Source organism: Pyxicephalus adspersus, chromosome 1, assembly GCF_032062135.1.
Source record: "Pyxicephalus adspersus chromosome 1, UCB_Pads_2.0, whole genome shotgun sequence".
Taxonomy (NCBI): domain Eukaryota; kingdom Metazoa; phylum Chordata; class Amphibia; order Anura; family Pyxicephalidae; genus Pyxicephalus; species Pyxicephalus adspersus.
In genome coordinates, this window is record NC_092858.1 from 131475803 (window position 1) to 131489445 (window position 13643).

At 38.7% G+C, this 13643-nt stretch overlaps 1 protein-coding gene across 4 annotated transcripts in view; it reads right to left on the reverse strand.

Annotated features, from left to right (window-relative positions):
- Positions 1 to 13643, reverse strand: part of LOC140341588 (steryl-sulfatase-like) — a 115371-nt gene that overhangs the window by 48096 nt on the left and 53632 nt on the right. For 3 of the 4 annotated variants that reach the window (XM_072427409.1, XM_072427391.1, XM_072427393.1), the window contains 2 exons: positions 12293 to 12429; positions 3433 to 3570 (listed from right to left, as the gene is read on the reverse strand). In XM_072427409.1, the coding sequence (XP_072283510.1) occupies positions 3433 to 3570; positions 12293 to 12429 (275 nt within the window). The remainder of the gene's footprint in view (positions 1 to 3432; positions 3571 to 12292; positions 12430 to 13643) is intronic. The other variant, XM_072427401.1, reaches the window with a different exon arrangement.

The following is a 13643-nucleotide window of genomic DNA, read 5'->3' on the forward strand; positions in this document are numbered from 1 at the left end:
GGATCGGTTTGGGGTGCCTTTGGCGGCAGACAAGACAGAGGGGCCGGGTATGGTGCTGACGTTCTTGGGCATTGAACTGGACACGGTAGCCATGGAGAGTCGGTTACCGCGGGACAAGTTGGAGGATTTGAGAGAGGGAGTGAAAAGGGCTTGCGGGCGGCGAAAAATGCACCTGCAGGAGGTGCAATCCTTGTTAGGCAAGCTTAACTTTGCTTGCCGGGTGATTCGGATGGGTAGGATTTTTTGCAGGCGCTTGGCGGCAGCAACAGCGGGGGTCAAAGCGCCATCGCATTTTGTGCGGTTGTCCAGGGAGGTGAGGGCGGATCTGGAAATTTGGCGGGTGTTTTTGGACTCCTTTAATGGCAGAGCGTTGTGGTTGGAAGGGCCAGTGGAGGCAGTAGATTTGGAATTGTTTACGGATGCGGCGGGGGCCGCCGGGTTTGGCGCATATTTTGGGGACAGATAGAGTGCGGGTGCGTGGCCTAAGTCATGGGTGGAGAATGGGTTGGTGAAGGACTTGGTGGTATTGGAATTGTTTCCGATTGTTTTGGCTGTTGAGTCGTGGGGGGCAGAATTGGCGAACAAGAAGGTTCGTTTTTATTGTGACAATATGTGGATGGTTCAAGCGGTTAATAAGTTTTCTGTGTCTTCTGTGCCGGCGGTTAGATTAATGAGGCAGTTAGTGCTTAGATGTATGCAACATAATATTTTTGTTTTTGCTCGTCACATTTCAGGGGTGTATAATGTTATCGCTGACTCTTTGTCTCGTTTGCAGTGGGACAGGTTTCGCGTGTTGGCGCCAAAGGGGGAGCAATGCAGTTGGCCGTGTCCGGAACAGTTATGGGACATTGCGTTGGGATTTTGAATGGTTTGATTCGGCGGTCGGTGAGTGAGCGCACCTGGGGGGCGTATTCGGCCGTTTCGCGGAATGGGAAGGTATGTGTGCGCAGCTGGAGTTTGGGGGCACGATAAGTGAAGCTGTACAGGTATTGTTGTATTGGTTGGTGCAGGAATTTACCAGGGGTGTGTCGGTATCGGCCATTAACAGATTGCTGGCAGGGATGGCGTTTTGGTTTAAGGGGCAGGGTTGGCGGGACCTGACAAAGGACTTTCTAGTACGGCAGGCTGTGAAAGGGTATAAGAGTGGGCGCAAGAGTCGGGACAAGAGAAGGCCAGTGTCCTTTGGGTTGTTACAGGATTTAGTGGGGCAATTAGAGGGTGTGTGTAGTAGTGGCTATGAACGGGTGTTGTTCAGGGCTGCATTTTGTTTAGCATTCTTTGGAGCCATGCGGATAAGTGAATTGGTTAGCCCAACAAGGGCGGTGCCGGGAGGGATATTGGTGGAGGACATAGTGTGTTTGGGGGAGGAGCTTAGCCTGTGGATCAGGCGGTCTAAGACGGATCAGAGTGGTAAGGGCCTGGGGGTGAGGGTTTTTAGATTGGGGGGTGGTTCTGAGGTTTGCCCGGTTCAGGCGGTGGAGGATTTGCTGGCAGTAAGGGGGAATAAAAGGGGCCCTCTTTTGATGCATGCGGATGGGTCTTTCTTGTCTAAATTTCAATTCACTGCAGTTTTTAAAAAAATGCCTAGGTGAGTTGGGCAGGGATGGGGAAGTTTTTTTCTTCCCATTCCTTCCGGATTGGGGCTGCTACAGAAGCAGCGCGGTGGGGGTTGAATGAGGAAGTAATCAAAAGAATAGGACGGTGGGAATCGAATAGGTTCAGGTTATATGTCAGGCCACATTTGTTGTGAGGTTTGGGGGTGTGGATGAGTCTTGTAAGGGTACTGGTATGAGGGGTGTGGCGAATATGGGGGGGTTTGGGGTAATTTGTGATTTATTTGTTTGTTTTGTAGGTGTTCAGCGGTGCTTGGTCTGGATTGTGGGGCACCCCTACGTCTGGTGGGGTGCAAAGAGGGCAGATGTCAGGCCTGAGGGACGTCAGTTGGGTTTTCCCAGGAGTGAAGTGTCGATTCGCTGGATCGGCGTGCGTGGCATGCTTTGGAGCAGGATGGTGCCGGAGGTGAGGAGATGTGCAGCGCTGGATAGAGCTCCGGATGTGGTGGTTATGCACGCTGGAGGTAATGATTTGGGGAAAAGGGCTATGAAAGGTTTGGTCCGGGATGTGCGATTGGATTTTTTGCGGTTGCAGTTGGAATTTCCAGGTACTGTTTTTGTGTGGTCTGATATTGTGGCTCGGGCGGTGTGGCGTGGGGCGAGGTCTATTGAGAGGATTAACAAAGCCAGAATAAAGGTGAATAAAGAGGTGGGGAGGTTTGTGGCCAGGAATGGTGGTTTGGTAGTTCGGCATAGGGAGCTGGAAGAGGACACTTGGCGCTTCTTGCGGAAGGATGGTGTGCACTTGAATGATGTGGGGACGGATTTGTGGTGCCATGGTGTACAGGATGGTGTGCAAAGAGCAATCCGAGTGTGGAGGGGCGCATGGGTGTGAGATTTCCCACCAGTGCGCTGTGGCGGTTGAGGTTGGTGGAAGGTAAGAGTCTGGTTTAATTACGGTTGGGGGGGGGGCACCCAAGGTGGTGGTGAACCACCCTCCCCTTCGGTTAAGTGGAATGTTGGAGGCCCCTTGGTGGTGCTGTGCTGCTTGGGGGCCAAAATGGTATGATGGTGGTAATCAAGGAAAAGTGGTGGTGGCGGACTTTGCCTTCCGGACCGGCAACCTAGTGGTTTTGGGTGATAGAATTGGTTAGTTAAGGGTTAATGTTAATAGTGTTGAGTATATTTATGTTGAATGCTCCTTTAAATGTTATTTAAAGTTATTTATTTGTTGTTTGTTATCTTAATTATTTACGGAAAAATTAATTATGATGTTGTTAAATGGTTAATTTGTTAAATAAACGGATGCCTGCCAGCCAATTTAAATGCATACAGGTGTGGAGTTTTCATTGGAAGGGGGGGGGGAGAGTGGGGCTGGCAAGGAGAAAGGTAGAAGGTTGGTATTGGGGGTAAATGGGGGGAAGGCTGAAGGGCAGGATACGGGCTACCCTAGTCATGCATGCACAACACTAACATGCTAATAGAAGTAGAAAGTAGAGGGATCAGCTCATCAGTCTGCTACTACTGCTGCCTCATTGTGTAATCAAAAGTTAGGAGCAGGGGTGTCCTTGGTCCATTGCTTTTCTGAAGTAGAGAAAAGTTAGATCTCTCTGTCATTGCTGTGTAAATCACAGAGGTGGGTGGAAAGAAATACATCTTTTGGAAGGTAAAATAAGGTTCTATTTTTTGACTGTATTTAAGTGTGTGCCTGTAGTTAAATTACTTACTTACTTATCATGTATACCTAAACTCAGAAATGCTTTTGCAAATAAAACCTATAGCTGAGCTTCTATTGAATGAATACTTTGCTATGTGTTAAAATCATTTGGGATCTATGCATATTATAAATGATTGTAAATACAAAAAAATACCTTTTTACCTTTGTAGATTCCATTCCATCCCCCATGAACTTCTCCATAGGAAGAAATCTCTTCCACATGCCCTCCATTGTCAGATGTAAAATATACCAATGTATTGTTCTTAAGCTGATTTTTTTCCAATTCATTTATAATCCTGCCTGTCAAATAAATTGAATAATCATTAAATAAGGAATTTTTTGATTATTCTCAACAAACCTTAACTATGTAGTACTCTCATACTTGGGCATGTTTAATTACAAACTGCAATTAGTATGTTAAAAGTGCAGTAAACCGTGTCAAGCAAATTTCAGCTTACTATCAAAATTTAGTGTGAAATGACAGAAAAGATTAAATTTGATTAGTTGCTAATACTTATATCACTTTACACAACCTTATTAAATACTAATGGCATGTTCAGTCGGGCTTCTGTTAGTTTAGTGCTGAGCTGTATTCTAGATTCATTTATTCTAAATATCTGTATTATTTTTTGTGTTTACATTTGTGGTATAGATGCCATTAATTATTGTAGAAAATGTCTAGTCAAAAATCTATTTGTGTGTATTGTGAGATCACCCGAAGCAACGGGGGATGTTTCAAACAGGAAAAAGGGCCAGCAGGTTAAAAGGGCATCAAGGGTTTTTATTCACTAATACTATTTTCACACAAAAACAACAGGCAAAATAAAATAAACAGCAAAATAAAGCCTGACCACTTGGCCACTAACTAACTGTTAGTTCCCTTTACTAACAATCCAGCCTAACCTATTGCTGTGCAGGACTCTGTGGCCCTAACCATATCTTTTCCAACAAAGTCTGTGTCTTTGAGAAGAACTGAGAAGAGTTTAACCCCATTCACTAAAGTAAGTGAATTCTCCCTTTAGCAGTTATAGTTCCCCCTGCTAAGTAAAAAGCTCCAAATTCTTTTAGTAAATCACCCCAAATCACCAATGTATTACCCAACCCCTCCATATAATGTATGGATAAAAATCAATTAAAATAAAAGATAGTCCAGGTTTTCAAGCTACACCCCAAGATAAAAGTTCAATAACTTCCTAAACCATCCTTTAAGTTACAGTAGTCATTTAAATTTACCCAGTGTGAAACCCTTTCCAATATACCAATGTATTTTATCTCTCAAAAATAAAATACTTATTCTTAGGTTTTTAAAAATAAAAAGGAACCCTTCCCAAAATAACGAAGGATTACCCTTTGACATGTAACTAAGGCACATACCCCAGTTGGGTTATTGGAAGAATGTATCTCCTCTTTCAGTGGCAAGTGGTTATTGGGGTGTTTTTACTTTCTGTCTCCAACACATACTGGTGGGACAGGAGGCACGCTTCTTTAATGAGGACACATACAGTAATAAAGACCTAAAGTCTACTAGTCTGCAAAGGCATTGGCTGTTCAATTTTTGGAAGAAATAGTTCTGTGCACATAAATGTCATGATGTGTGCTTGATATGTAAACTAAGTCTAATTGTGGTGCCCATTGCCAGACATATTTAGACTCCATGAAAAATAGGGATAAGTTTGTTAGTGACTTTAGTCAAGCTTCTAATACTCAGAGCATTAACATACTGTTTGTTGTTTCTTGATATGCATTGCTATTATCTAAATATATCCACCAAAGGTTATGTATTTAATTTTTTATATTTTGATCCATGGTTACAGGAAAACTAAAATATTTCCTAACAGTTGCAGTCAATGATAGGCTTAGTCACCATGTCTGTAACTGTAAAAGGACTTCTTACCTGCAACATTTGGGAATTGCAATGGGGACTTTGTTCTTCCAAAGTATGCTAACTAAACCTCCATTTGGAATCTTCGATATTGTGAATAAACGCCTAAAAAATGTAAACCTAATCTTGTACAACATACACACAGATTACTTTATTTTCAATTAGGGGAAAAAATGCAAACTGTTTATGAACCAAAGAAATCCTGTCCTTGGTACATGGACATTTGTTTATAAGGCTTGAGTATTTAATTTTGTATATTTTGATTGCTGGTTACAGGAAAACTAAAATATTTGCTAACAGTTTCAGTCAATGATAGGCTTAGTCACTGTCTTTACTTTGTAAAAGGACATCTTACTTTCGACATTGGGGAACTGCAATGGACACCTCGTTCTAACAAAGTATGCTAAATAAACCTTAATTTGGAATTTTAAATATTGTGAATTTAACCAGTGCAATGTGTAAACCTAATCTTCTACAACATACACACAGATAACCTTATTTTCAAACTCTTTATGAACCTATGATACCCTGTACTTGGTGCATGGACATTTATTTATAAGGTATGAGTTTTTTTTATTAGCTAATCTTATCTCAATCATTAAAAATATAAATTGAAATATGTTCAGTGTCAGTTCTATTTCTAGCTACTTTATCTTACAATATACCAACATTTTTCTTATTGTGCAAACTTTTTTTTAATTAATGAAAACCCAGTTTTTTCAGTCTTCACTAACATTATATGACATTTACAGCAACACCTACAGCATAGTTGGCAACAGCAAAGAAAGACAACCTATGAAAAAGGTATTTAATTCTAATACAAAGAAAAACTAGGTCATGCTGTGACTGTCCCTCAAGAGAATCACGCATGGGAAAGTGCACACTAAATACTATTGATAAAAGAGCAATACTGTTGTAAAATTGCTGTTCATAGCTAAACTAAAATGCCTATTGCATTTTCAGTATTAGATTATTTACTTATACTATAATTAAAACCTAGCAGGTAGCTACCATCCTAAAGTGGTATTAGATATGTTGAATATGACCAGCAGGGAGATATGAAAATGCTGACACAATTTAATACAGATATTTAGTGTATGATTGTAATGATTATGGAATTCCTGCATAAACATTGAATAAATCTTAGCATGCCTTCGTATCTCACCCTCTTTGAAATGTGTAGCAGGTCTGGTAGATGGAGATTCACTCTGAGTCAATTAGAGCAGTTTTACAGTGCTCATTGTAGTTATCTAAGGGATAACCTCATCAGTGTGCTTCTGCTTTCTAATTTACAAACCACAGGTTAAGGTAGGGTGTTTATCTGGGGTTCTGTATCCTAAATTCTACAGAAACGTGAAAAACAAAGTACATTCTTTCTCAATTTTAAAGCGGACGTAAACTCAAAAATTATTCTTAAAATTTTTAATCTATTCTTACTTGCACTAAAATATCAGTTCCCCCGGTGGCACCAGCTGTGTCAGCTTGTATCCATGAAAATTATAATAATTTATGAAGTGTATAGAAGCAGCCATCTTGTGTGTGGCAAGTTTACATTTTCTCCTTTCCTGACCTTCTACTCCACCCACCCCCTCCCTCCCTAGCCATGCCCTGCTCTCTAACCAGTCCCACCCCTCACTGTTTTACCACACAATATACACAATATAATAAACACACCAAGTAAATTTCCCATAATACTCCCATGCTTATTCCAACACAATCTAAGAATACCAAATGCTTACAAATTTCTATCCTTTCCAACACTTAGTGTTCCTTATAAAAATGAATCATATGTGTAACTCTAAAATATTAAACTTTAAATATATTTGTGACAAGTGAAGTCCATAGTACATTTAAGCACGGTGCTCAAAAATTCCTCAGTTAACAAGTATCCATTTTAGGAGACTAAAGCTGCGTACACACTTCCAATTTTTATCGTTGGAAATGAACGACGAACGACCGATTGGCCAAAAATCGTTCGTAAAAAAAGTAACCAACGACGCTGACGAACGAGGATAGTCGTTGGAAATGAACGACCGGACCGGCGGATCGGATTGGACGACGATCGTTGACCATCTATCGTGTGTACGGTCGTTCAGTGATCGTCCATGGTCTGAGCATGCGCGGTGAACGAACGTTCGCTCACTTCCTGTGGTGCACGTCACTTCCTGTATCGTTCAAACGATCGCATCTATCGTGTGTACAATATCTTTGAACGATCGTGTCGTTATCTGTATGTACAGGATCGGTGCCATACGATCGTTCGCAGATATCGTGCAGGATCGTTCGTCGTTCGTTTACCAACGATAAAAATTGGAAGTGTGTACGCAGCTTAACTTTCCTTGAGCTCTTTCCAACTTCTAAAATGATGTTGTTATACTAATTATCAAAAATAATTCTGGAGGTCTGGATCTGGATTTTGACTGTAAAGTAAGGTCTGGATTTTGACTGTGACATTGCTACACCTTGATTTTCTTTTTCTATTGTCTTGTGGCATGACCCAGTTTTAGGCCTCACATTTGACTCCAGAATACTTGGAGCAGATCAGTGCATAATGCTGGAAATCCTGGCATCCAGGACTGTTGGAAAAAAAATTGAAAGCCAGTGTGTTTTGTTATTCCAGCCTGGACAATTAACACGACTGAAGATCAGACACTCTGATGAAGACTAGATAAAGATGGCGGAACAGATGTGACTGAGCGAGGAAGGGGGGTGTAATTAAAAAGATTTTGATAAAGCTGGTAAGTATTTTTTTATTGCAGAAGGGTCACCACCTGGTCACTGTTTTTTCTTTTACATAAATTTACTTAAAGAAATGACATGGTGTAATATATGATGTGCTGTTGTTCGGCTGAGCTGAGGTTTACCTAATTTTAAGACCTGTCATAAACCAGATGATTTTTGATGTCATGATACATAAAAAGTTAGATTTCAAAGATGTAATTGACTGTATATATAGAGGTAAACAGATGCATGATCTAAGTGATTCTGGCAGAACTGTCCAATACTCTGACTATATATAGAGTGACAACATTTTTAGTAGGTTTATTCCAATGATCATACTCTCAAATCAGTTATGTATTCAGTTATGTATTATGGAATCAGGAAGGAATTTTTTCCCCTGTTGAAGCAAATTGTACCAGGGTTTTTTTTTTGCCTTCCTCTGGACCAACTATGTCCATAGGGTTTTATATCTGGTATATGTTTATTTCCCTAGTGGTTGAACTTCATTGATTTATGTCTTTTTCAACATAACCTACTATGTAACTATATGTATTACAGATACTTGTCTATTTTTCCAATGTTAATCAGAAATGAAACCTAAAAAGATAAATTAACATTTGTCATTGCTGAACATACAAAAGTTCTGGTTACAGGTTATAAAAACTTACAGTAGAGCTGGGAGTGGGTGATACTGGGAGATTATATGCACTGTTGTTTCTGACCTGGTTCTACATAACACTTCTTATCTTTTTGGTGTTCTGATCCTTTGATTTTATTATCTTTGGAACCACTGTCCCAGAATGAACATGTAGCTCAGGTGTACAACTATTTGTTACACAGTTATATATATGCTTGTTTCAGGTGTGTGACTGAAACTACTGAAAACAAAAAAACAAAAGAGAGTTCAGAAATGGCAATGTCAGTGATAGGTCCACTTTATTTTCTTTTTATATTAAATTGCCCAGCACTTGCACTGCATGTTACAAAATAGTTCAATTTATTCTAATCAAAGGCAGGTGACAGGGGGAGGTTGACACCCAAATAGAAAAGCAGGATGGGTGATAGCTTTTTTGTTACTAAAAATCACTGGCATCTAATATGTTCTACATAAGCTCAAGACCTGCAATCTATTTCATCATTTCACAAAATCAATTCTTTACTTTTAAATTAAACTAATAAAGAGTGATCTATATCAACTATCGAAAGAACCTTAATTGATAGGATCATCAAATTTTTATTGAATTTATAACCATATGATGGATTTTGAGATCCCTCAATCAATTTATATTCAATTAAACTTATTAAGAAGTTAAATGAATAAAAATGTAACAATCAATTTGCATTTTGATTGATTACAAAGAATCAATAATATAGAATCAACTACCAGCGTGTGGTATTATGGTTAATTGACTTTCAATAAATGGTCGACATTTGTATTGAACAGTTGTATTAGTTCCATGTATTGATAACTTTACTCTCCTGCTACAGGGAAAGATGTTTATTTATAATAAAAAAAGACTTCATAGAGCAGACATAAAGGTAGTAATATATTTTAAAAACATATAAAACAGTAATTTTACCAAACAAAATCATAAAAGAAAGTCTATGATTGGCTGCTATAAATATACACAGCACTTTCATGGTCTCCAAAGCTAGTAATTGTAGCATCAAATGTTCATAGACTTTAACACCTTCAGCAAATTATTTTGCAAATAACTGTTGGTATCAAAGCTCTTACAAAGCAGACCTTTCCATGCATAGCAATTACTCATCAGCCAACGCATAAAGCATTTCTGTTGTCAAAGTCTTAAATTATCTCATTTTTTTTTTATCTGCATCAACATGTCACTAAGCAATCCAATTTAGTGACATGTCAGTCAAGCAGACAAGGTTAGAGTTATTTCTTCCACTCATGTTCACTTATTCTTTCCTGTATTATCACCTGTATCATCTCCTTTCACTTTTTGACAAGGTCAAATGTATGGTTTCATTTTTCCCTTATCACAGTTCAATAATTTGGACTTGTCTAGCCGTTAACAAATGTGCTTTTAAACACATTCTCATAAGCCATGCTAGGGAAATCCTAGGAAAGTGTTTGCTTCATAAAAAGAAATATACAGAATTGTTTTTACCAGGCATTTAACAACACGTTAATGTATTTATATACAGTTAGGTCCATAAATATTTGGACAGAGACAACTTTTTTCTAATTTTGGTTCTGTACATTACCACAATTAATTTTAAATGAAATAACTTTCAGACTCAAAGGCTATTTCATGGGCTAGTGTGGGCAATTACTTTGTTATATCATTATCAAATAAGCAGAAAAAAAGCCTGGATGTGGATTTGAGGGGGGGGGGGGGGGGGGGGTGCTTGTATGTGGAAGATTTTGCTGTGAACAGACAACATGCGGTCACAGGAGCTCTCCATGGAGGTGAATCAAGCCATCCTTAAGCTGCAAAAACAGAAAAAACCCATCCGAGAAATCGCTACAATATTAGGAGTGGCAAAATCTACAGTTTAGTACATCATGAGAAAGAAACTCAGCAACGCCAAAAGACCTGGACGTCTACGGAAGACAACAGTGGTGGATGATTGCAGAATTATTTCCATGGTGAAGAAAAACCTCTTCACAACAGCCAACCAAGTGAATAACGCTCTCCACAAAATAGGCGTATCAATATCCAAGTCTACCATAAAGAGAAGACTGCATGAAAGTAAATACAGAGGGTGCACTGCAAGGTGCAAGTCACTCATAAGCCTCAAGAATAGAAAGGCTAAATAGAAAATCTAAAAAAACCAAGCACAGTTCAGGAAAAACATTCTTTGGAGAGATGAAACCAAGATCAACCTTTACTAGAATGATGGCAAGAAAAAAGTATAGAGAAGGCGTGGAACAGATCATGATCCAAACAATACCACATCATCTGTAAAACATGGCAGAGGCAGTGTGATGGCTTGGGCGTGCATGGCTGCCAGTGGCACTGGGACACTAGTGTTTATCGATTATGTGACACTGGACAGAAGCAGCAGAATGAATTTTGAGGTGTTCAGAGACCTACTGTCTGCTCAAATCCAGCTTAATGCACTCACATTGATTGAGAGGCGTTTCAAAATACAGATGGACAATGACCCAAAACATACAGCCAAAGCAACCCCAGAGTTTATTAAAGCAAAGAAGTGGAATATTTTTGAATGGCCAAGTCAGTCACCTAATCTGAACCCAATTGAGCATGCATTTCACGTGTTGGAGAATAAACTTTGGACAGAAAGGCCCACAAACAAACAGCAACTGAAAGCCGCTGCAGTAAAGGCCTGACAGAGCATTAAAAAGGAGGAAACCCAGCATCTGGTGATGTCCATGAGTTCAAGACTACAGGCTGTCATTGCCAGCAATGGGTTTTCAACCAAGTATTTGAAATGAACATTTTATTTTCAGCTTTTTAATTTGTCTAATTACTTTTGAGCCCCCTTAAATGAAGTAATTGTATGAAAAAGGCTTTAGTTCCTCACATTATGCAATCTTTTTGTTCAACCCACTGAATTAAAGCTGAAAGTCTGCAGTTCAACTGCACCTGTAATGATAGCCATGTAGTTGATGGATTCAGAAGAACCTGCATTTGTCTATTTATTAGCTTCATGTAATTCCTCAAACTTAAGCAAGGAGAGAAAGCAGAACAGAAGATCAGTTGCCTTATAGTGACCCAATTCCAAGGTCTAAACACATTCTAGGATTTCTCAAAATGTTTTAGCTGGAAGACCAAAGTACCAAAATTGTTACCACACTGGAACCCAAAATGTAATCAAAGACATAAAAAAAACAAATGTTAATGACTTTGAATAACAATAAAAAACAAGCGCACAAACACTAAACAAAATTATTTAAATGCAAGTATATTCCTTATTTTGCTTCCCATTTGTAAAACATACACCGGAAACCCATCATATATGGAAAGAGAACTGATATTCTGAGCTTACCCTAAAGAAGAGCTGAATTAAAAAAGTTAAGCTGAATTGCTGAATTAAAACCCATCACCTTTGTACCTCTAGTCTATTGCTCATATCTGCACATCTTCTCACTGCCTCCATCTCACCTCCGCTGTCAAAGCTGTTCTCAAACTTTGATGCTGATACCACAGTGGTTAAAAAAGGGTGGGTGGTTTTCTGAAAGGGGCCTTAGGATTCACCCTATTTAGAATCAAATTATTTCCTTATCAGTGCCTGGTTTCACCTTTTTCAAGCGAGAATTTTTTTTTTCAGCATTCTAAACAGTTGTTTTTAGCAGTCTTAAATTGAGTTTTATTTCTTGTTTAACAATTGTTTTAATTTACTGTAAGCATTCATAGAACATATATCTCATTAGTTGATTTTGTTAACATATGAGAACTTAAATCAAAGTTGTATTAAAAAATACTGTACCTACGCTCCAATCTACTTCTTCCACTGCATCGCCATAAATACCATGTTTACTTTTTCCTCTAAAATCTTGAGATGCATAAAGTGCAGTATGGACTTGCAGATAGGACATAAACAGAAGGAATGGTTTATGCTTGTTCCTGTAGATTAATAAAACACAGCATGCTTATCATAAACAAAAATTTGAATATACTGTAAAATACTTGGCCTGCGTTGTAAAAATGTGGTTTTATTTAGCAAATAACAAATTTTATTCTAGTTGCAGTAGTAAATTCTACATAGCATGACAGTTCATTTTTGACCCTGGACAACCTGTGTAATTTTTAAATGTTATGCTTAAAAAGATTTATTAATATATATTTTTTGTAAGAAAGTGCACAATGGTTTTGTATATATTTTGTTCTTATCAAAGCTAGAAAAATAAACAAAAATATTATTTCCACTCTTTTAGGTGAATATAAAATAATGCATAAAAAATTTACCATAGAAAAAAAAAAAATAAAATAAAAAAATAGATCATCTTCAGCAAAAAGCCCTTCCTTGGAAATGAAAAGAAATGAGACCATAAAAATGTGTATTTGTGTGGCTTTTTTTTAGGAGGCAGGGGTGTTTAACGAGTTTGAAAACTTAAAGTGGACCCAAGTATAATTAATTCCTGTAACTTATGTTTGTCATCAACCTAAATTATATCAATACCATGTTGCTGATTTAATTTTTGGTATTTCATACTGTAAATTGTTAAAAACTTGCTTTTGTCCATGCCCCCTCAGCTTTCCGCCACCAGAGTCCTGCAGGGGAGGCCACGGGTGCTGGTGGGAGAACAAAGTGCCAATGGGAGTTGTCCTGAGCATGTCATCATTGGTGGAAGTGGTTTTGCTGAGCTATGCTGCTGGCTAGAAGTGTACAATTCTTTCAGCTTCAGAGCCACAGCAATGTACATTGTCACAGATACACTGTAACTGATACAATGTAGGCGACACCCAGGAAGCCGGTGGAGTCACATTTCAAGTGTCACTCAAGCAAATGTACACAGGGAGCTATAATATTATTATTAACTTTTATTTATATAGCGCCAACATATTATGCAGCGCTTTACAAAGTCCATAGTTTTGTCACTAACTGTCTCTCACAACCTAATATCCCTACCAGTCATATGTCAGCAACACAGTCTAAGGCAAATTTGAGAAACCAAATAACCTAACTGCATGTTTTTTTAGATTGCGGGAGGAAACCGGAGTAACCAGAGAAAACTCATGCAATCAGGACAAGAACATGTAAACTCCATGCAGATAGTGTCCTGGTTGGGATTCGAACTTGGCACCTACTGTTGCAAAGGCCAGAGTGCTAATCTCTG